Below are 23,411 nucleotides of genomic sequence, written 5' to 3'. Positions count from 1 at the left end.
GCATAATCGGGATACTAAAGGTTTAGAACGACTCACTGAGATAAATATCCAGCAGAGATCCTGTCTCCAATTCCCTCCCTCAGTCCATATGATTTTTTTTAATAGCTTTATTGAGATATAATTCACAGACCACAGAATTAAAATAGGGTAGAATTAAAATAGGGTATAATTCAATGGTGCTTAGCATATTGGCAGAGTTGGGCAACCATCACCACAATCAATTTTTGAACATTTTCATCACTCCCCCGAAAGAAACCCCCAAGCCCTTGAGCCACCGTCTCATGTAAAAATGGTATCAAAATCCACTAAGATGTTTGGAAACTTTCTGCTCAGCCATTGTTGAGATTTCACAAAGCTAGGGGGTAAAAGTCCATCTGTTGCATGAAAAAACTCTGCCGAGATGGAAGTCCTCAGTCTGGGGAGACACTAAAGACCAGACCAGATGGCCTAGTAGACTCAGAGACGCCAACACACAGACCACTGACACCTGGGAGTTCTTTCCCCTCGGACATGGGCGGAGGTCTACTTCAGCTGACTGAGGCCTTCCCGGGCACCCTTGGAAATCTCTGAATTTTTTGTTTCCACCCACAAAGGTGAAATTAGCCTATTATGATCCCATTTTGATTATTTAAAAGCAACCGCTGGGAGCTCTCTCTGTTTATATACATTTCGAAACTGAATATATTCCAAAAATAAGAAGTTTTTGAATGGGCCATGTTTTCATTTGCTTATTAATCAGATCTGTAACTTTTCCATGGCTGCTTTCGATTTTTTTAAAATGTACGTCATCATATGAAAAAGACTAACGACTACTTAGAACCTACTCCTATTTGTACCTTGTTTATATTTTTAAAAGAAAGCAAGAACATATCCAACAAATTTATCTTAATTCTGTTTTTTTTCCACTGTCCAGCACGGATGTCTGTGATAATTTAACAAAGGATGCAAAACAGCCTGCCTCTTTTGTCAAAATTGATTATCTGTATCATATAGTTTCCCTAGGTCATAAAGAAAGAGAATGAAAATGTAAAGGCCACTATATTTTATAGGAAATGGCATTTGAAACTGCATTTATATACTTAGTCTTCAAATTCATAAAAAACATATGCATGTCACTTTAAAACTACATGTTTTCATATGTTTAAATTTAAGTATTTTAAAAATCACTTACTTTTCAGAACATCAGGTAAATCACATGGGTGCCACAAGAAGGTTCGGGAAGGTTTCCCTGTGCCAGGAGAGCCGGCAACCACTGCCAAGCGTTCCTGGCTGATCTCCCCACAGAGGGAAGCGTGCATAGCGCCGCACTGAGGTGTAGTCTGCAAACCACACACTCCTGTCATTGGAAAAACAAACCACAATTGAAAAACAGTTGTAACTTGCATGGAATTAACAGGAAGACTGGATGTTTCTGGAAGCAAACTGATATGCAAAAATAAAACCAAAAAACCCCACCTGTTCATTATGAATAGTCCTGGCTTTGTCTCCGTGTACCCTTGGGCAAGTAACAATGTCTCTCAGCCTCAGTTTTCTCATCTCTAAAGTGCTGGCTGGGTAGTTGTGAAACTTAACTGAGATGCTGTATATAAAGTGCCAGGAATCTAGCAAGTCCAGTGATGGAACATCGTCTCGGCTTACTCTGCCTGGCTTACTTCATCTCAGGATTTACCCTTAGGGTCACAGCCTTTGTAAAGCCTTCCCTGATCCTCCTGGGTCCCCTGCACCTCTGCCTCTACAGTCTGTCTCTCTTATAGTTCTTGAACTGTAAAATGATTGTGGCTATGTCACCTGCATTTTGTGGGTCCTGAGGCCTGGGATGGCATCTAGCTCATCTCTTGGCCCCCAGCACTTGGCAGAGTGTAAAGCAATGTGCAATCATTACGGCATAGCATTTCTGGTAAAGCTTAGTAACATCTCTGGAAACCTAATTTTAAATAATAATATAAATGGGATTATATGAAGTTGTCATCAGTTCTCCCTTCAGATTGTGGGCTCTCCTGAAAGCAAGAAGGCACCTTTTATTTATTTATTTAAATTTATTTATTTAATTTATATTTATTTTTGGCTGCATTGGGTCCTCGTTGCTGCACGTGGGCTTTCTCTAGCTGCGGCGAGCGGGGGCTACTCTTCGTTGCGGTGCATCGGCTTCTCATTGCGGTGGCTTCTCTTCTTGCAGAGCACGGGCTCTAGGCGTGTGGGCTCAGTAGTTGTGGCTCACGGGCTCTAGAGCACAGGCTCAGTAGTTGTGGTGCACGGGCTTAGTTGCTCTGCAGCAAGAGGGATCTTCCCAAACCAGGGCTCGAACCCGTGTCCCCTGCACTGGCAGGCGTTTTCTTAACCACTGCGCCACCAGGGAAGCCCCAAGAAGGCACTTTTTATAATCTAGGTATTTACAGTAAATACCTCTGAGGGACGTAAGAATATTTTAGTAAAATATTTTGCATTTACTCGGAAGCTATAAATAACAAAGCAAATCTGACCTAAAAGATGAAGGCGCAACCCTTGCAAAGGCAGTGGAGCCCTGCCAGCTGCAGGCTTCCTGACCGGTGTTTAGAGATGGTAACAGGGAATGAAAGGAACCTCTCATCACAGGAAGTGCTCAGAGAAGAGACAGAGCTGCAACTGTATCCAATTTTTAGTCTAAAAAAAAGTAACATGGACAAAAGGAGAGTGATGTGTGAAATCCCATGAAGAGAGCCCTTCTACATTCAGGTATAACAACTGATGTTTATTTATGTCCTGTGCAGGTATCACCCATAACCATGGCAACCAGGATCCAGGCTATACTGTGCTGAATTTCTGTGCTGTTTGTTATTTTTTATTATAGGCCATGGGTTGGGAATTCAGGGTTGGTTGTGTTTTATGAAACATCCATTTGCAAAACTGCCAATGTAGGGAAGGAAAAAAATCTTTTTTCTCCTAACCATCTAGGTTCTTGGTTGGGGCTGTGCAACAAAAGACAGATTAACAAGAAGAAAGCACACTCAGCTGGGAAAACTGGACAGCTACATGTAAATGAATGAAATTAGAACATTCCTTAACACCGTACACAAAAATAAACTCAAAATGGACTAAAGACCTAAATGTAATGCCGGATACTCTTTGACATAAATCACAGCAAGATCTTTCTCGATCCACCTCCTAGAGTAATGGAAATAAAAACAAAAATAAACAAATGGGACCTAATGAAACTTCAAAGCTTTTGCACAATAAAGGAAACCATAAACAAAACAAAAAGACAACCCACAGAATGGGAGAAAATATTTGCAAATGAAGCAACCGACAAGGGATTAATCTCCAAAATATACAAACAGCTCATGCAGCTCAATATCAAAAAAAAAAAAACAATCAAAAAATGGGCAGAAGATCTAAATAGACATTTCTCCAAAGAAGACATACAGATGGCCAAAACGCACATGAAAAGATGCTCAACATCACCAATTATCAGAGAAATGCAAATTAAAACCACTATGAGGTATCACCTCACACTGGTCAGAATGGCCATCATCAAAAAATCTACAAACAATAAATGCTGGAGAGGGTGTGGAGAAAAGGGAACCCTCTTGCACTGTTGGTGGGAATGTAAATTGGTGCAGCCACTATGGACAACAGTATAGAGGTTCCTTAAAAAACTAAAAATAGAGTTGCCATATGATCCTGCAATCCCACTCCTGGGTATATACCTGGAGAAAACCATAATTCGAAAAGATATACACACCCACCCCAATGTTCATTGCAGCACTATTTACAATAGCCAGGACACGGAAGCAACCTAAATGTCCATCAACAGAGGAATGGATAAAGAAGATATGGTACATATATACAGTGGAATATTACTCAGCCAGAAAAAAGAACAAAATAATGCCATTTGCAGCAACATGGATGGACCTAGAGATTGTCATCCTGAATGAAGTAAGTCAGACAGAGAAAGACAAATATCATATGATATCACTTATATGTGGAATCTAAAAAAACGGGTATAGGGACTTCCCTGGTGGTCCAGCGGTTAAGACTCTGCGCTCCCAATGCAGGGGGCCCGGGTTCGATCCCTGGTCAGGAACTAGATCCCGCATGCCGCAACTAAGAGCCCGCATGCTGCAACTAAAGATCCCGCACGCCACGACGAAGATCCTGCACGCTGCAACGAAGATCCCACGTGCCGCAACTAAGTCCCGGTGCAGCCAAATAAATAAATTAATTTTTTAAAAAAGGTACAAATGAACTTATCTACAGAACAGAAATAGAGTTACAGATGTAGAAAACAAACTTCCAGTTACCAGGGGGTTGGTGGGGGGAGGGATAAATTGGGAGATTGGGATTGACATATACACACTACTATATATAAAATAGATAACTGATAAGGACCTACTGTATAGCACAGGGAACTCTACTCAGTGCTCTGGGGTGACCTTTATGGGAAAAGAATCTAAAAAAGAGTGGATATATGTATAACTGATTCACTTTGCTGTACACCTGAAACTAACACAACACTGTAAATCAAATATACTCCAATAAAAATTTTTTTAAAAAAGAAGAAAGCACACATTTATGTAATGTAAATTTTATCTGACCTGGGAGCCTTTATAAGGAAGTGAACACCCAAAGAAACAGTTACACCTGGGTGTTTCTATACTAGGTTTGATGAAGAGTGGAAAGTTGTGGGAAAATGTGGAGCTAAGGGTAGTCAACTGGGGGAAACCCAGCAAGACCTGTTCACTGCGATTCCCTCCAGCATCCCTCCATCTGCAGAGGTAAGGATGCTCCTTTCCTCGGTCTGGGGAGGGCACCTCTCACTTGAGGGTCTTATGACCTCCCTCAGGGGAAGGTCAGAGAGGCCTTCCTGCACCTACAGTTTCTCAAATTGCTTCAGCTTAAAATATTCACTATGCCAAAGTGCCAGATTTGGGGGTAGTGTCCCCTCAACCCCATCACCAAGGACTTTGTCAACTATAAGGATGCAGGGAGACCAGTCTTTGTGTACTCGTTTGAAACCAGTTAAATGACATTTGAACCATTGCTACAGCCACCTAACTGGTGTCCCTGCATCTGTCCTTGCTTCCCTCCTCATCTAACTTAACACAACAGCCAGAGGGATGCTTCCTAAAGGTCATTCAAGTCTTATCACTACCAACCCCTTAGCTTCCATGGCTTCCTATCAGGCTTGGAAAAATCCCAAAGTCCTTATCATGACCGACAAGGGCCCTCATGAACCCGATGGCTCTTGGACTTCACCTCTCATCCTTCTTCCCCTTGCCACTGTGCTTCAGCTCTGGTGGACTCTTGCTGTGCCTTGTCTGTGTCAGGCACCCTCCCATCCTGGGGTCTATGTACTTGCTGTTCTTGTAAAAATGATTTTAAGTGAAATGACAGATCCTTTACCTCTTGAGCACTTAAAAACAAAACAACAACAAAAACCCTTTCTTTTTAGGAAATAAGCATAGGATATAAAAGAATTATTATCTATACTTAAAAAATGTAGTGCTCTCTCATTGACTAAAAGAAAAAAAAAACAAACCAGATTACTGTTTTCCTATCTATAGTTGCAAAAGTCACTGACAAAGTTGATACGAAAGGAGGAAGACTACCCAGATTTTTATATCTTGGAGAGTAAAGGAATTTCCATTTCAAGTGCTTTTATTTGTCTTCAACTTTAGTTTGCAAAAGTCCAGTACAAATAAAAACTACCAAAAAACCCCAAAAAAACCCCACACCCAAAAACCCTAAACCAAAAAACAAACACTGACATGAACTAATAACACATGGTTTTCATGTGTTGTGCTCTTTTATAACCACTGAATAGTTTTTAAGATCATTCCAAGTCACATGAAACCACACTTTGTGAAACTTGAAGTTTTAGGGGACTTTGCAAGTTTTTCTTTAAAAGACTGTTACATCATAATAGGCAGCCCTGGGAAGCCACAGGGACAAAGGTATCAAAATAGAATTGATAATTGATGGCCTCAAGCCCATTTCTTCAAAACCATTTGAAAACACGAACAACGTATTTTCGTTTCCTGCACCTTTGACAGAATTCAGTCATGAGGCAGGTAAACTGTACATTACATTCTGAGCTCTAGCAAAAGAACTTAGAGTGAGGAGAAAAGAACTGGTGAAAATGTGTAGTTTGGTAGACAACTCACAAACTATAGCTAAAACTATAAAAAGTAAAATTCTATGAATTTTTTTAAAAAGAAAAAAATCACACAGAAGCCTTGTTGTGTTTAAACATTATGCAGATTGGTTAAACACCGTTAACAAAGGCCTCGAAGAAGTAATTTCCTCTTCGTTTATTAGAGAAACGTTGGTAGATTCATAGGCTGAGGCAATGGACTTCCTCTGAGAGGTTAATGCCAGTTTTTACAAAAGAAATTCTGACCTAAAAGGGTTCAGAGCGTGCCACCCCCAAAATATAATGGCATAAGGATCATTCGGAGCTGAAAGCAAATGAGAAAAAGCAAACACAGGATGAGCTCTCTGCCCTCCGGCTACCTGCCTGAAAACAGAACACAAATTCCCCTTGTGAATTCCCTACCAGGAAGGGGGTAAATACCTCATCACTGGAGGCAAGGTGGCACCGGAAAGGGCCTACACAAACAAACCTTACTAAATGACCACTGTCTTCCATTAGTTTCCACCCCCCCCCTCACACACACACACAAATTCACCTTCCCAGAGTTTGCTGCCACTAAAAGCCTAAAGCCCTTTTCCTTTGTCTTGTTACTTCTCTACAAACGTACTATTCTTTCTTAAAATGCTGTATAAGCCCAAGTTCTAACCATCCCTTTGAGTTACGCATCACCGAATTTCTCCTGCGGGTATGTGTACTGCACATATAAACTACTTTTCTCTGGTTAATCTGTCTTTCGTCAGTCTAATTTTCGGGGTCCCAGCTACAGGTTTTTTCCCCCTCCCCTACAGACCTAACCCCTGATAACATGAAGACTCTCTACCATCAGAAACCTAATGTCATAAAGAGTTTATAAACCCTGGAGAACTTGTGTGAAGGAAACAAATACGTGACTCCTTCGACTGAGCAAGAGGACTGGAAATAAGATTCTAACCGTGGGATTCGTCACAGGGTAATTTCAGGGTCCACGGGAGACCTGTAAAGTGAGAAGAGAAAAGAGAGGGGACGATAACAAAGCTCTTGTTCCCCTATGTTAGCGCTTGAAGACACTATTCATTTAGTTCCACATCTCCAGGACTGTATTTCTCAGAAGTCAATACTGAAGCGGTCTCGGACAGGGAACTGGAAGGAAGAAAATCCGGCAGCAGTTCAGGTTTGACTATTTATGGTGTGTCACTGGGGCGAGTCATGGCACCTCTGTGGATGTTTCCTCAACTGTGAAGTGTATAGAATAACTTTCTTTTCTTAAAGGTGACAAAAGGATCAAGTGAGAGCCTATGGATGAGTAGTTCTCAATTCTGACTGCATCTTAAAATAACTTGAGGAATTAAAACCAAAATGTTGATGCCTGGGCTGCATCCCACAGATCCAGATGGAGTTGTCCCAGGGTGGGTCCTCAGCTCTGTGGGTTTTCAAAGCTCCCCAGATCCTGCTAATATGCAGCCAGTGCTGGGAACTACAGGCCTACTGCAGAAGCAGCACTTCTCCAATGACCTTGAACAGGATCACCTGGGGATCCTGCCAAAATGCAGATGCAGATTCAGCAGCATGGGGCCGGAGAGTCTGCATTTCTAACGGGCTCCTAGGTTATGCTAAGCTGTTCCCAAGCATACTCAGAGTACAGCAAAATACTAAGTAGCCACTAAGCACAATGCTAACAGGCGTCTACTCTCCTTCCCCAAACTATCAACTTTTAGTGACCGTGGTGTGAGCTTCAGCAAACAACCTTCTTTCCTTCTTCGTAGGATAGTTTTGAGAGTAGTGTGTCTAACACACTACTATATATAAAATAGATAAACAACAAGGACCTACTGTAGAGCGCTGGAAACTATACTCAGTATCTTCTAAAAACCTATAATGGAAAAGAATCTGAAAAAGAATATACATATATGTTTCCATTATAGGTTATTTTATATATATATATAAATTAACTATACCTCAATTAAAAAAAAATAGTGTGTACAAGATTTAAAAAACAAGCGTAAAAGGGTGGTATGAATAAAAGGGATCACTCCAGTTATCTGTTAAGAGAACATTTATTACAATTACAAGCACTCCCACTTGCTATGGTACCACTGCTCCCCACATTCATTGCAGATTACATAGGTCATCATTTCTTCATCTGGGCTTGAATTCTGCACCCAACCTGGAAGGAAGAGTGTCCCTCTGGCGATGACGGTGACCTGGCAATTGAATTTCTCGCAGCGTCGGCACTTTATTTTCTTGGTCGGCGTGCCCTCCACCACTTGGGGCAGGTAATGTTCCTGTATGCCAGATTCCGTGTAGGAAGCTCTCAACTGCTTCAGTTCGAGGCTGGCCATTTCCATGGCGGTCATTTCGGCAAATTCCCTTGGAGACATGGTCCCAGAGAGCAAGTTTTGCTGTAAGTGAGACGTGTGGGGGGTTTTCAGATTGGCAACTTTGCTTCGGATGCAAGTTTTATATTTTTTGAGGTTCTTGGAGTGAAGGGTAAAAATGTGCTCTTCGATTTCTCGTGCAAACTTGTGCCACAGATCGGCTCTGGGCTGCTCTGTGGAAGGACTAGTTAGAGCTTCATACAGCAGCTCTGTGCATCTGGCTCTCACGGGCGCTGCAGGATCTGGCTGCTCACTCGCTCTCTCGTCGGGGGATTGAGGGTCACCGGCCCTGAGATGCGCTGCCTTAGGCTCCGCTCCACCAGGGCTATTTTCTGGCACGATCCTTTCAACAGCTCCTGCAACATCTTGGGATGCGTGCAGAGAATGACAGCGGGAGCTGCCCCGTATCTCATCCTGATTTGGGTCAGGAGAAAGTCCTTGATTTTCTTCTTTATTTCCACCTGGAGGAAATAGTTTAGGGCTGCCCCGGGGCTTGCAGCGAGCATCCTTATACAGAGCTTTCCATTCTGACAGCAAACACTTGGCTTTCTTTTTCAAAGCCGCCGTGGGGCAGTTTTTGAGGACTCTGTACACAGCCCTGACCACACCTGTCTCCTGGAGATGCTCCGGAGTCACACGCAGAGTTTCTAGCTCAGTGAGGTGGTTGCCCAGATCCTCAAAATTCCTTTTAGACATCAGTTGCTCAATAAGGGAAGCTCTGGCAGCTATATGCTTCTTGTCAGACATCTTGTTACGGCTGCAAAGAAAAAAGAGGTTTCCGTTTTCTCAAACTTGCGTTTGCCAGGCGCAGCTTCCTGATAGGAGCACAGCACTCTCTGCCGGTTACCTATGCAGAGAAAGAGTTTGTAATAAAAATGGGTGCAATGGATTAGGAAATGCAATCTGCCATGTAGTATGGTTTAGCCTCAAAAGTTTGATTCTCAGTAGTTAAAAAAAAAATATATGGCCCTGTAAATAGCTTCTGCGTTAAGAGTTGCTTAAAAGAAGCATGCTGAAAGATCTGCTGTAACTTTCCCACCTCTAATTTTACAAATGAATGATCTTTCCAAATCAAGATTAGTCAACTGCTTTTTGTGGAATTTGGTGGTTATGTTGGGGATGAAAACATGCCAGTGTCAGCGTCAATGGGGGAAGGCTGAGGAGGCTGGACTATTCTCCCCCATGTTCAGCTATTTCACTGAACTCCTTGCTGATGTTACAGTCTTGAAGTAGTACTTTTCTGAATATAAAAGCATGAGAAACAGGGCCAAAAGTGGATGCTGTTTAGAAGTCCCAAGGAATCTAAAGAAACGATGAAGCGGCACAGGTTGGGAGGCAGCTGGATCCAGGTCAGATGGGCCGCAAAGTCAACAGGCCACACTGTGCTGACATCTGACTCTCCTGAACAACGGGGTCAAGGTTCCGACTCTGTAGTCCAGAGGATTTATGACTTTGGACTAACAGGTCCCTAGGCCAGAGTTTGGTTCCATTAACTTTTTTCTTCTTTTTTTTTTTAACTTTTAGGTGTAAAAAATTGCTTAATGGTTATGTCTGTGTGAATCTCATCCTGGGCAGGCAAATGTTCACTTTATCTAACCAGTCTCTTTTTCTCTCCACATAATGCACATAACCTTGCCTACCAAATACCCTTGGATCTGTATCTGCCCATCTGGTCTAAACGTGAACATAAGCATCTTGATGGCAGGGATACCGTCTTTTCAACACTCCATGGACTCTCATTTTATAGCACGTGATATTAAATAAACGATCACCGATCACACGTAGGCTAACAACGCTGAAGCAATTACAGAGAGTTAATGCAGTCTTCCTAGACACCATCTGATAAGGGCTGTAAAACGTTAAGGTCCTTGCAGTCAGCAATTCTACTTTTATAAATTTACTTTAAGGAAATAAGAGATGTGGAAGCTGTTTTTGTAAGAACTTCCTGCAAACTTAGAAGAAACTATGAGGTCCCAAATGGTTAGACTTGCACACGAATGTTCACAGCAGCATTGTTCGTAACAGACAAAAAGTGGAAACCACTCAAATGTCTATCAACTGAGGAATGGATAAACAAAACATAGTATATCCATACAATGGGATGTTATTTGTCAATAAAAGGAAACTCTGATACAGACTACAACACGGATGAGCCTTCAAAGCTCTATGTTAAATTAAAGACACAGAAGACCACATACTGTACGACTTCATTTACATGAAATGTCTGGAATAGGCCAATCTATAAAGACAGAAAGTAAATTAGTGGTAGGGCTGGGATGGAAGGAAGGGGGGAACCAGTGGGGTGGAATGAAGAGTGAGTGGCTACTAACGGGTGCAGGGTTTTTCTTGGGGGAGGTGCAAAGTCTTCTCTCAAGTGGACTGTGGTGATGGGTGCACAGCCGTGACTACGCTAAAGACCACTGAATTGTACACTTCAGGCAGGTGAACCGCACAGTAAGTAAACTGTATCTGAACAAAGCTGTTATTTACAACCAGCCTCTAGGGACTTCCTTGGTGGTCCAGCAGTTGGGACTCCGTGCTTCCACTGCAGGGAGCACGGGTTCGATCCCTGGTTGGGGAACTAGGATCCCGCATGCTGCGTGGTAAAAAAAAAAAAAATTTTTTTAAATAATAAAAATTAAAAAACAGCATCTAGGGAATTCCCTGGCGATCCAGTGATTAGGACTCCGTGCTCTCACTGCTGAGGGCCCAGGTTCAATCCCTGGTCAGGGAACTGAGATCCCACAAGCCATGTGGGGCAGCCAAAAAAAAAAAAAAATTTTTTTTTAATTAAAAATAAAGAAAAAGAAAAAGAAAAACAACATCTAGAGTCTGATCCAAATTTTATTTAAAAATCACATGTGACAAGAAAAGGCCAAAAATAGATACAAAAAATTTCAGACAGAGGCATTTTCTGAATGGCAAGATTTTAAGTGATTTTTGTTTGTTCTTTTACTCTTTTCTGAATTTCCTCTAATGTGTATGTATTGTTTTCCTAATCAGAAAAGTTATTAGTCTAATATAATTTCATGATAAACCCTATATATTTAAGATATTTGTCCGCTGGAAAATGGCATGGTAAATGGATCATTCCACTTCTACCACTCTCTGAAATCAGGACACCACAAAAGAGCCACCTCACCTCACCTGTGGCTCTGCATTCAGATCAGCTCTCACGATTTCTTCAGAAGTCCAGTGCTGCATCGAAAACAGTTCCATCTCCCCTCAAACTCTATCCCCAAATATGAACAGTTAAGTACCCATGACTACAACTCTGAGGTTCCTACTGGTTTTCCCCACTGCACAGCTCAGATGACCAAGATTCTGGGTCTTGCATTTTTACCGCCTGGGCAGTCTTTTTTTTCTCTATTTCTTTTTTAAAGTCAGTTAGCAATAACTCAATGGGCCATTGATTCTGGATCTTAAGTGGCATTTTCTAATTATCGAGAATTGGTACTTCAAGATCATTGTTTTTCCTTTTTGAATTCCACTTTCTTTTTTTGAATGATCAGAATGAAGATTTATTATTTATTTTTTTATAAATAAAGTTTTATTGGAACATAGCCCTGCCCATTTACTTATGTAGTTTTTTAAAAAATTTTATTGAAGTATAGTTGATTTACAATGTTGTGTTAATTTCTGCTGTACAGCAAAGTGATTCGGCTATACATATATATTCTTTTTCATATTCTTTTCCATTATGGTTTATCATGGGATATTGAATATAGTTCCCTGTGCTCTACAGTAGGACCCTGTTGTTTATCCATTCTATATATAATAGTTTGCATCTGCTAACCCCAAACTCCCATTCCATCCCTCCCCGATCGCCCCTCCCCCTTGGCAACCACAAGTCTGTTCTCTATGTGAGTCTGTTTCTGTTTTGTAGATAAGTTCATTTGTGTCATATTTTAGATCCCACATATAAGTGACATCATATGGTGTTTGTCTTTGTCTGACTTACTTCACTTAGTATGATAATCTCTAGGTCCATCCATGGTGCTGCAAATGGCATTATTTCATTAAATTCCACTTTTAAAGACTGAAGGGGCTTCCCTGGTGGCACAGTGGTTGAGAATCTGCCTGCCAATGCAGGGGACACGGGTTCGAGCCCTGGTCTGGGAAGATCCCACATGCCGCGGAGCAACTAGGCCCGTGAGCCACAACTACTGAGCCTGCGCTTCTGGAGCCTGTGCTCCACAACAAGAGAGGCCACGATAGTGAGAGGCCCGCGCACCGCGATGAAGAGTGGCCCCCTCTCGCCGCAACTAGAGAAAGCCCTCGCACAGAAACGAAGACCCAACACAGCCAAAAATAAATAAATAAATTTATTTTTTTTAAAAAAAGACTGAAAACAGTAAAAGAGGTCTTCCTACGATTCAAAGGCTCAGTAAACAAAGACCAGGCAAGACAGCAGAGAAAAATTACAAATACACATCCTCGATTGCTGAATATTGCTCTCAGCATTGTCTGCCTGAGATCTTGGGATCTGGAGGAAGTCAAGCAGGGGCGTCACAATGATAAGGTCTCAAGCAGCTCAATAAACTTGAGCCCTCCCCCCCAGCTGTGGGAAAGTTTCCTAACAAGTATTCATCCTACCCGCGTCTGTACTCATTCTATATGCATCACTACCAAAGAAAGCAAGCAAGATTGAAGTTGGCTGGATGTCAGCAAGGTAGTTAATAAGAGACCAGTCTAGAGTGCCCACAACGAGGTTAGGCAATATTTAACTCAGGTCGAATTTCTCAATGAAGGGTCAGAGCTTCAAGGAGATTCTGAAGGGGAATTTAATTGTGGCTTCAGGGCTTCAGGGCGATGGGAGCACTGTTTGTCTTAACAGTAAAACTTTTCCTTTACTCGTGGAAACCTACAGAAGTTAATGGCTTCATATATAAGCACTCTGCTCTGCATTTCATATGTCCTTTTTTTTTTTTTAAAATAAATTTATTTATTTATTTTTGGCCGTGTTGGGTCTTCGTTGCTGTGCATGGGCTTTCTCTAGTTGCGGCGAGTGGGGGCTACTCTTCGTTGTGGTGCACAGGCTTCTCATTGCGGTGGCTTCTCTTGTTGCGGAGCACGGGCTCTAGGCACACGGGCTACAGTAGTTGTGGCTCACGGGCTCTAGAGCGCAGGCTCAGTAGTTGTGGCGCACGGGCCTAGTTGCTCCGCGGCATGTGGGATCTTCCCGGACCAGGGCTCAAACCCGTGTCCCCTGCATTGGCAGGCGGATTCTTAACCACTGCGCCGCCAGGGAAGCCCCTTCATATGTCCTTTTATTTACTGTTCCTCCATATTTTTTTGTTTTGAATTGTGGTAAAATACACATACCATATAATTTACCATCTTAACCATTTTTACATGGACGGTTCATTAAGTACATTCACATTGTTGTGCAACCAACTTTCAGAACGCTAGTCGTCTTGCAAAACAAACTTTGCACCCATTAAACAACTCTCCATTTCTTTCTCCACTGCAGCCCCTGGCAACCACCATTCTACTGTCTGTCTCTATGAATCTGACTACTTTAGATGCCTTATATAAGCGGAATCATACAGTATTTGCCCTCTTGTGTTGGGCTTATTTCACATAGCATAATGTCCTCAAGGGTCAGCCATGTCGGAGCAGGTGTCAGAATTTCCTTCCTTTTCAAGGCTGAATAATATTCCATTGTATGGACAGAGCACATTTTGTTTATCCATCCATCCACTGATGGACACTTAGACTGCTTCTACGTTTTGTGAATAATGTTGCTGTGAACATGAATGTACAAATATCTCTTTGAGACCCTACTTTCAAATTTTTGGGGTATATACCCAAAAGTGGGATTGCTGGATCAATATGGTCATTCTATTTTTAATTTTTTGAGGAACCACCATACTATTTCCCATTCTCCTCCATATTTTTAACAGCATTTAAATGCTGTCCAACTTTCTATTCTCCCTGTGGGACAGTCACGTGGATATAAAGCAATTTATTGCCCTAGAAGGCTACAGTGTGGAAGCACCTGGAATATAAAATTGTGAGAACTGCCACAAAAAGACAAAGTAGGCTGTGTGTCCAGTTTAGAGTTCTACACAGTTCATTCAATAAATATCTATTATGTATCTCATACACGATAAGTGCTGAGCCTAATGAGCTACTCTCTGCCTTGAAGGAGCTGACAGCCCAGTGGAAGGAATACAGACAAGAAGCTGGCCAATTACAAGGACAGACACCGCTGCTAAGGGACACACGTAGGAGGAATACAGAAACCAAACCTGGGCTTCCCACCATCTGGCCGGCTCCAATTACTTCTTCGCTGCTTTCACTCTGATTCACGACATTTTGTTAGAGGAAACATCCTCCAGTACAGATCTCAGAAAGAGAGTCCCCCATTTGCCTGCTTAAAGCCCTTCAGAGGCTCCCCTCTGCTCTCAGGATGGAGCCCAAGGTCCCTGGCCAGGTAATGAAAAGCCCCCTTCCAGCTTCCACTGTGATCGCGCTGAATCGCTGACAGACGCTGCCTACCTCCACCTCCCAGCTCGATGCCTTTGCCCCATTGGCTCCCTGAGCCTGCCTGTCTCTCACCAGGAGTGGGTCTCACTCCTGACTGCCAAGCTGAATCATCTGGAGAAATTAAACAGCAAAAGCAAAAACAGTGCCAGGGCCTCACCCCAGACGGAATGAATTCGAATCTCTGCGGGCAGGCCTGGGTATTCTGCAGCTCTCCGGGTGACTGTGAGCTAAACCAGAGCTGCCACCACTGCCCTGTACACACAGGCACAACCCCCCTCCCGCAGCAAGACCAACCCAGCTCTGCTGCCATCAGCCCGAAGGCAGCTCCCGTCCTGCTCCCACACTGAACGCACACAACCTCTCTGACTTCGCATTTTGCTACAGGAGCCTCATTAAATTAGGAAATATTAAAAACGCTGGCTGTGCACAACTCACCTGAGAACCTTCTCTACAAACCACAACCGTTGACTGCAATGTCCTAAGTGCCACGATGCAGCCAGTCCCGAACAGTCATTCCCACACTTACCTTCTAACAGCAGAAGACGGTGCACATCGAGCAACTCTGTGTGCCGTACACACTCACGCCATCTCCATCCTCACAAAAACCGCGACACAGGTATAGCGCTTAGCTCCATCTTACAGGTGAGGAAACCTATTAAGAACATCAAATATTTGCACACTGGGTTTTTTTTCATGGTGCATATCACACTAAAAAAATTTTTGTATTGTCTGCCTTCCCTACAAGACCACAGAAGAACAACGTCTGTTTCATTCACCGATACACACCTGGCAAACACCTGGCCAGGGCTTCCTACGACTCAACAAATACTTTCTCCTCTCTGCTTGTGAGCGTCATCCTTTTCACCACGGACCAGCTTGCTTGTACCCACTTGCGTCTAAGCCCAGTGCCCCTCGGCTTCTTCCACGGGAGCCCAACCTCACCTCAATTCTAGTTCAGAAAATCATTTTAAAATATTCTAGTTCAAAAAAAAGAAAAAAGAAGCATGGTGCCTCCTGTGGGCTAATCAGGTGGGCTCCAGGAGTCAAGCCATTTGGGGATAAGGAGGGTCTAGAAGGTACCGTTCCCAGAAGTAGGGGGTGTCAAGTTTGTGGGGGGGGGAGGGGAAATCCAACATCCTAGAATTAATATGAGAATTAAACGAGAGAGTCCTTATAAAGTCCTTAGAACTATGTCACACACACTAAGCCTAACTGACAATTACACAGGACTACAATGAAAAGGTTTACTTATATCTACCATACCGGGCATTGTTCTAGAGCAGGGTGTCGGCAAACTTTTTCTATAAAAGGCCAGATAGTAAATACTTTGGCCTCTGCAGGCCACGCAGCCTCTGTACAGACTACTCAACTCTGCTGTTTTTGTAGCAGGAAAAGCAGCCACAGACAATACAGAAATGAATGGATATGGCTTCGCTCCCACAGATCTCTTTTTCAAAGACAGGAAGGCTGGATTTGGCTGCAGGCCATAGTCTGCTGACCCCTTTCTAGGGCAGTGTTGTCCAATAGCAATATAATGCAAGCCAAAGATACAGTGTAAAATTTCTAGTGGCTACGTAAAAAAAACATAAACAGGTGAAATTAATAATACATTTTATTTAACCCAGTGTATCCCAAATATTGCTGTTTCAACACGTTGATGGATAGAAAAAAACTGGGATAGTTTACATTGTCTTCTTCATACTAATTCTCCAAAATTCGCTGTTTTACACTTAATGCACATCTCAATTCGGACCAGGCACATTTCAGGTACTCAAGAGCCTTATGTAGCTAGCGGCTACCATACTGGACAACACAGCTCTAGAGCATATGCTAGTACAGATAATGCTGAGATACACACCTATACCCCTAGCTTCTGAATACATATTAAAAACAGTTTATACAGTGCCAACAACAGTAGGCCCTAAATATCTGTTGACTGAATGCATACAAAACCTTGTAAATATTAACTGGCATTACGGATATATGGAAAAAGTGCACACATCCGCCCTAAAACCTGATGAAAGATCAAAGAGAAATTTCCAAAAGCTGGTAACAAATCAGCAATAACCTACATCTGTTTAGATCTTTAGATCTAAGATCTAAAGAGAGAATTTAAATTTCTAGCCGTAACCCACATACATCTCTCCGGCTACACAGGGAGCCCCTTCCTCTGTAGAGAGAAACGATGCCAAATGTTAGTAGGGGCGTCGCAGTTTCTGAAGTCACGCAGTACTGCTCTAGGGCCCTTTCGCCTTATGACGACCCCTAAGCAAAGGTGCAGCGAGGGGAAGGGACCTGCACAAGGGCCCACTCCGGCCCAGGTTCGGGTACCAGTGGGTGGGGTGGAGCGACAAGCAAAGCCTGCTGCAAGCCGTCCAAGGGTGACAGCCTGGCACCCAGCACACAGGCAGCGGCGGCCCCGAGAGAGCGGCCCACCCGGGAGATCTCGGCTGGAGGAGAGGTGAGGGCGAGGTCACGTTCCGGTCTACCGGCCCTGGGCACACCGAGAACCTCCCCAAGCAGGGGTGGGCTTCCACTGGGAACAAGGACTCGCCTGACTGCAGTGACAGAGACGCCCGCGAACACAGAGAATAGCTCACCGAGAAGCACAGGCGAAGCCCGGGAGGCCTCGGCGTCCAGATAGAACTTCCGGTCCCGGGGCGGGACCACGAAAGCTCAACCAATCCAAGCCCGCAGGCTGGAGAACACGGTCCGGGACCCAGCGCATGCGTGCTAGGGAAGTGGCGCCTGCGCAGAGCGGCCGGCGGCCCAGGGGGCCGGGCCCGGGGCCACCCCCATCCCCCCATCCCCCCATCCCCGCCACACACCCCCACCCCCCGCAGCTCCCAGTATGGGGTCCTGTGGTCTGGGGCCGACGGTCCGCACCGGGCCCTGAATTGAAAGAAGCTAGCCTTTGAGCATCGAAGTGTGTTGAACTACTCTGCAACCTACCCTTTCTGCTTCCAGTCAAGACAGCGCTCAGCTAAATGTTGACAAAACTTTGGACAAAACTGTGAATTACCTATTTACTTAACGCAGTAATTAATTCAACAAGTACCTACTGCACCTTTGGCATGCATCAGCTGATAGGAAAGTAGAAAACATTCATTAAGTAGCCTTGTGCATCCTGCACTTCCCACCTGTACGCATTCTTTACCTGCAAGGGTCCAATAAAGACAAAGTGTTGGTAGAACTAGAGAAAGTGGCAGCCTTCTTTGCTGACCCCATACTGGCGGGTAACTTGGGGGAAGGTTAAAGGAAGCAGGGTTTTGCTCTGGATTGGATGCTGTCAGGAAGCAGGGTGGTTCTATGATTGAGCAACGTAATAAACCTTACCTAGGAGGAGGGAAGACAGGACCAAGACTAAAGCTGTAATTAGTAAAGCAGCAGCAGCGACTCCATTTAAAAAACTGTTGAAACATCGCAAGTTTATCCTGGATGTAACCTCAGAGACTAGGTTCAAAAGGCTATTGCTTCTATCACAAGAACAAAGTGAGACACCTATTAATCTACTTTATTGAACAGGCTGGGCTCTGTAGGGTGTAAGAAAGAAGAAACTTTAAATTTTTTCTCACCATTGCCTTGAAACAAGCTCTGTTGGCTCTCTCCTGCCCCTCGGCTGCTCTAGGGCTGGAGCTTGAGGCTTGAGCAAATCCCACAGCTTTTCTTTTTCCTTCCAGTTTTACTGAGATATAAGTGACATACAGCACTGTATAAGTTTAAGATGCAAAGCATAACGATTTGACTTACATACATCACGAAATGATGACCACAATAAGTTTAGTGAACGTCATCTCATATAAATACAAAATAAAAGAATAAAAATGTTTTCCTTGTGATGAAAACTCTCAGGATTTACTCTTAACAACTTTCATATTTAACATACAGCAGTTGTTAATTATCTTTATAATATTGTACATTACATCCCTATTACTTGTTTATAACTGGAAGTTTGTATCTGTTGACTACCTTCATCCAGTTCCCCTTCCCCTGCCTCCCCACAGCTTTTCCAGTCACTTTCAGGTATAAAGAAACAATCTTATTTTTAGGTTGTTAAATCCATTCTAATCTAATATCAGAACTTCTATTACTCAACCAATTCAAAGTGCTGACCCTCGCTCAGCTCAGGTGTGATCTGTAACTCTGTGGCCCAGCAAAGGGGAAGACACGTGGATTAATTTCTTCACTCTCCTTACTGTACCCTGTCTCTGCTTCCTGCGCTATTTTCTGGTCTCCCCAGGGTGAGGGCAGGAGAAGGAAGGAGTGGTAGAAAGGTCTTATTTGATTAGTATTGTGAATTGAATGGTCCCCCCACCCCCCAAGATAGATACTTCCACTTCCTAACCCTGGAACCTGTGAATGTGACCTTATTCGAAAAAAGGGTCTTTGTAGGTATAACTAAGTTAAAGATCTTAAGATCATCCCGGATTACCTGGGTGGGCCCTAAACCCAATGACAAGTGTCCTTAGAAGAGACAGAAGAGGAGAAGACACAGAGACAGAGAAGAAGCCATGTAAAGATTAAGGTGGACATCGGGGTGATGCAGCTACAAGCCAAGGGACTCCTAGACCCACCAGAAGCTGGAAGAAGCAAGGACGCATTCTCCCCAGAGCTTTTGGGAGGAGCATGGTCCTGCCAACACTTTAAGGTTGAACTTGTGGCTCCAGAACTGTGAGAGAATACATTTCTGTTGCTTTAAGCCACCCAGTTTTTTATGGCAGCCACAGGAAACGAATTCAGTTAATGATGTTGCTACCTGGTATTGGAGCTCTCTGTGTGCTGATATCCAAAGGCTGCCTCTTTTGTTCTTTTTGTGCGCTCACTTTGGGGATATTTTGGAGACCCCACCCCTTGCTGGGGGGCCCCTTCTTACCCATTCTCTGGTTCAGATGATACACTGGTTGACCACCAGCTCCTGCATTTGGTGGCACGTCCCACCCAGCCTTTTTCTGTTGGGTCAGCTCACCCGCAGACAGGCCTCTTGGACGAGGTCCTTCCAGAACCACCCAGCTACTTGCTTGATGTGCACTTAGCCCTTGGCAAAGTCCCAGCAGCTCTGCCCCCACCAAGCCCTGGAAGCAGAGGCCGCTCCCTCTGCAGTCATACGTAGACTTAAGCAGTCCCAGCTGCCTCGACTGTTGAGTTTTTTGGGCGAGTCATGCACCATTTCTTGTCCCTTTCATTTCAATTCGGGAGCACCTGTCAATATCTCTGAGTGGTTCTCTCAAGTTCCCCTCCACTTGCTGGGAAGGCGGGAGGAAGCTTCTAGAATTCTAAAGGCCATCTTCCAATTTTGCCTTCTCCTGTACATCAGCTGAAAAGGGCTGACAGGCCATGGGTGCCTGACATAGTGTTGGGCTCCCCACTTAGTACTGTGAAGATGGTCTAGCATGTCTCTCTATAAAAGTACCCAGCGGGCACTTAACACTGGGCTCAGATTTGGGTGAAACTCCAAGTCAGGAAAAGTCCCATTTAACATCCTCTTGCACCCAGAGTAATCTTTTTTGTTGTTTTATAAATTTATTTATTTTTGGCTGCGTTGGGTCTTCATTGCTGCGTGTGGGCTTTCTCTAGTTGTGGCGAGCGGGGGCTACTCTTCGTTGCAGTGCGCGGGCTTCTCATTGCGGTGGCTTCCCTTGTTGCAGAGCATGGGCTCTAGGCACGCGGGCTTCAGTAGTTGTGGCACACGGGCTTCAGTAGTTGTGGCTCACGGGCTTAGTTGCTCTGCGGCATGTGGGATCTTCCCGGACCAGGGCTCGAACCCATGTCCCCTGCATTGGCAGGCGGATTCTCAACCACTGCACCCCCAGGGAAGCCCCTCAGAGTAATCTTTAGCTCATTTCCATACCTCTTGTTCTCCTTTCCCACACCATTTGCCCATTTTGCCATTTCTCTAGAATGTAAGTTATTGTACCCTAGATTTATGGCCACAGGTTGGTAGAGAATGAAGGAAGCCTGGCTTCCATCAGTTGGTGGTACATATCATACGATGGAAATTCAGAGGCAGTAAAACAATATTTATACTAGTTTGTCACTGGGGATGCTTCCAAATTCCATGTAATCAGAAAAATGGAGAAAAAGTACAAAAAGAGATGGGATAAAAGGATGCCAACTCAAACACCTCTGCCTGTCTACTCAGTTGCCTCCCGCACTGCGGTTAACAAATCTGAACCGAAGCCCACCCGCTGGGATATCACTCTGTCCGAGTGGCTTGGTACCAGCAGGAATGCGTCTGCCAGGGATGTGGACTGCTCCGTGAAATGCCTCACCGCATTCTGGTTCTCAGGTTTTTCTTTTAAAAGGAGGTCGTTTTGTAACAGCAGTTCGTCTGAGGAGCAAGATGTGAGCACTGAACTAAAAACCACTGGTCTGTGCTGCTTCTTTTGTCTTTCGTGCGCGCACCCTGTAGCCTCAAGGCTTATTCTCATGGACTCGCCACTGTACACACCATCCACAGCCCCCCTTTCCCACATGACCTGGGCGTGCTGCCAGAAGGGACCATTCATCAGAAACGACAATATAAAGGGGAACCATGCTCATCCCAGGTCTTCTAAGTCTTCAGTGGGAGACACATTTGGCCAGGAGTGTACCATTCTGATTTATGGTGCCCAAGAGAAGCATTTTTTCCATTTCAGCCTCATTTTCCCCCATAACAACCTAACGCATTGTACTTGCCACATGATTTGGCGCATACAATACTGTTTTTGCTACTTATTATTCATTTCAAACCAGACCCAAACACCACCTAGTTTTCTAGCTGCTGAAGAGAATGAAGGCGTCAACTCCTTAGTTATGACAAGAATAAATCACTTAGTTTGGTATGTTGGCTGGGACAATTACATGTGCTCAATACCAGCTTTTATGTGACAGGGTCTACATGGTGGACTTTGGTGGGTTTTGGCCACCTGGCTTTCAGCCCACCTTCAGAACAGGCCATCGGGTGCCCCGCTCTGCCCTAGCCAGGGGGCAGCGACATGACCCAAGCGGGGCTGATGGCACACCCCTTCCTGGAATGTGAATTTCAAGCACAGTAATGTGGAGACTAACATAGTAAGAGATTATTCCTGCGATGGTGGCTTCCTGATAAGCAATGGCTTTTTCCCATTGTTCTGCTTCTAACCCTGCAGCTCATTTCCAAGGCTGGATTTCTGGTCTTTCCATCCACCTGCACACTCCTGTTTCCTTACTGTAATTTCCCTTTGCTGTAGGTTAGTGGAGGTCTGTTTCTGTTCTTGCTACAAGCAAACACTGACTCAGCCCGTCTTAATGTAGCTGTGTGATTTGAGTCATCAGGAGAGAATTCCTGATCTTACACGGTGCTGAAATTACCTTCTTACTCGTTCCTTTGTATGAAGGCATTGGAAGCTGCTTTTACAAAAGAGCAAATATTACTTAGGGAAGGTTACACTGCCAGCTCTTTACTCCTTACACCTGAGTTTTCTTATAAGGGTCGTTTCTCTTTACTTGTCAGAGATCAGCAGAATGGGACTTGAACAAGTAAATGTTGACAGGGGTGAACTGGGAGAGAATGAGAGGTCTGCAAGATTAGATTCTTCAAGAGCTCACGGGCGACTGATTGGAAGGTTCTCGGTACCCAGAAGAAGCATGAGTTCGCAAGACACTGGGGAGAAGAGAAACGGAGCCAGGATGAAGCAGGAGATGCTGGAGACAGCCCTCTTTGCTGCCTGCCCGCTGGCAGCCACACACATGCACGTAAATTGCCAGCAGGGGGCACTGCTGGAACTCTGAGAGAGGGTCTGGAAACCGAATGAGGCAAGAAGAAAGTTTCCCTTTCAGCGGGGGAGCTGTGTGCGTGCAGCTCAAACTCAGGAGGAAAAATATTTTTAAAAGGACAGTAACAGGGATAGGAAAGGGGAGGCAGAAACTTTTATCCCTGTGCAGAAAGAGCAATAGATGTGGGGAAGGTGAACCTGCGTTCCAGGCTCCTGAGCAGCAGGAAAGGAAACCCTCAGGCCTCAGCTCCTGCTGAATGACTCCTCAAGACTCCAGTGCCGTTTGCCTTCAGTCACAACCCGCCTGCTATTAAGAGACGAACTCACTCCAGGTGTCCCAAGTCAACTGGCACCAAGTCACATAGATGAGGTTCATCTTAAAGGGGGGGGGGGGGTTAATACTTTTACTTTTTAAAGTAAATTTTTTGTTGAAGTCTAACACATATATAGAAAAGTCAGGGCAGAAATCATAAGTGTGCTGCTCAAAGATTTTCGCAGAGTGAACATGTCCCTTTAAAAAGCATCAAGAAACAATGGCCACTCCCCCCAGAAGTCCCCCCACCTTGTGTTCCCTCACAGCACCCTCTCCAAGGGTAAACACAGTCCAAACTTCTCCATCACAGAGTTATGGCCCCTGATCTCAAAACTTTTGTAAGTGAAGACGGGAAAAAAATTATGTAAGTGGAACCATACAGTATGTAC

The 23,411-nt window shown here is 44.2% G+C and overlaps 2 protein-coding genes across 4 annotated transcripts in view; both read right to left on the bottom strand.

Moving 5' to 3' along the window:
• RAB9A (RAB9A, member RAS oncogene family) overlaps nt 1-15,576 on the bottom strand; it is a 53,783-nt gene extending 38,207 nt beyond the window's left edge. For both annotated transcript variants that reach the window (XM_059910630.1, XM_059910631.1), the window contains exons 1-2: nt 15,503-15,576; nt 1,172-1,336 (exon numbers count right to left, since the gene is read on the bottom strand). The gene's annotated coding sequence lies outside the window, so the exon portion shown is untranslated. The remainder of the gene's footprint in view (nt 1-1,171; nt 1,337-15,502) is intronic.
• TCEANC (transcription elongation factor A N-terminal and central domain containing) lies at nt 8,145-15,594 on the bottom strand. Of its 2 annotated transcripts, none has more exons than XM_059910625.1 (2): nt 15,503-15,594; nt 8,145-9,241 (listed from the first exon to the last, which is right to left on the bottom strand). In XM_059910625.1, exon 2 carries the CDS (start codon nt 9,229-9,231, stop codon nt 8,173-8,175), a length of 1,059 nt encoding a protein of 352 aa, XP_059766608.1. In that variant the 5' UTR covers nt 9,232-9,241; nt 15,503-15,594; the 3' UTR covers nt 8,145-8,172. The 2 variants fall into 2 exon arrangements, with proteins under 2 accessions (XP_059766608.1, XP_059766607.1); XM_059910624.1 differs by having other exon boundaries at nt 8,145-9,331; nt 15,503-15,587.
• Nucleotides 15,595-23,411: the final 7,817 nt, after the last annotated feature.

This window comes from Balaenoptera ricei, chromosome X (assembly GCF_028023285.1).
Source record: "Balaenoptera ricei isolate mBalRic1 chromosome X, mBalRic1.hap2, whole genome shotgun sequence".
NCBI lineage: Eukaryota > Metazoa > Chordata > Mammalia > Artiodactyla > Balaenopteridae > Balaenoptera > Balaenoptera ricei.
This window is presented reverse-complemented; position numbering and strand designations above follow the sequence as displayed.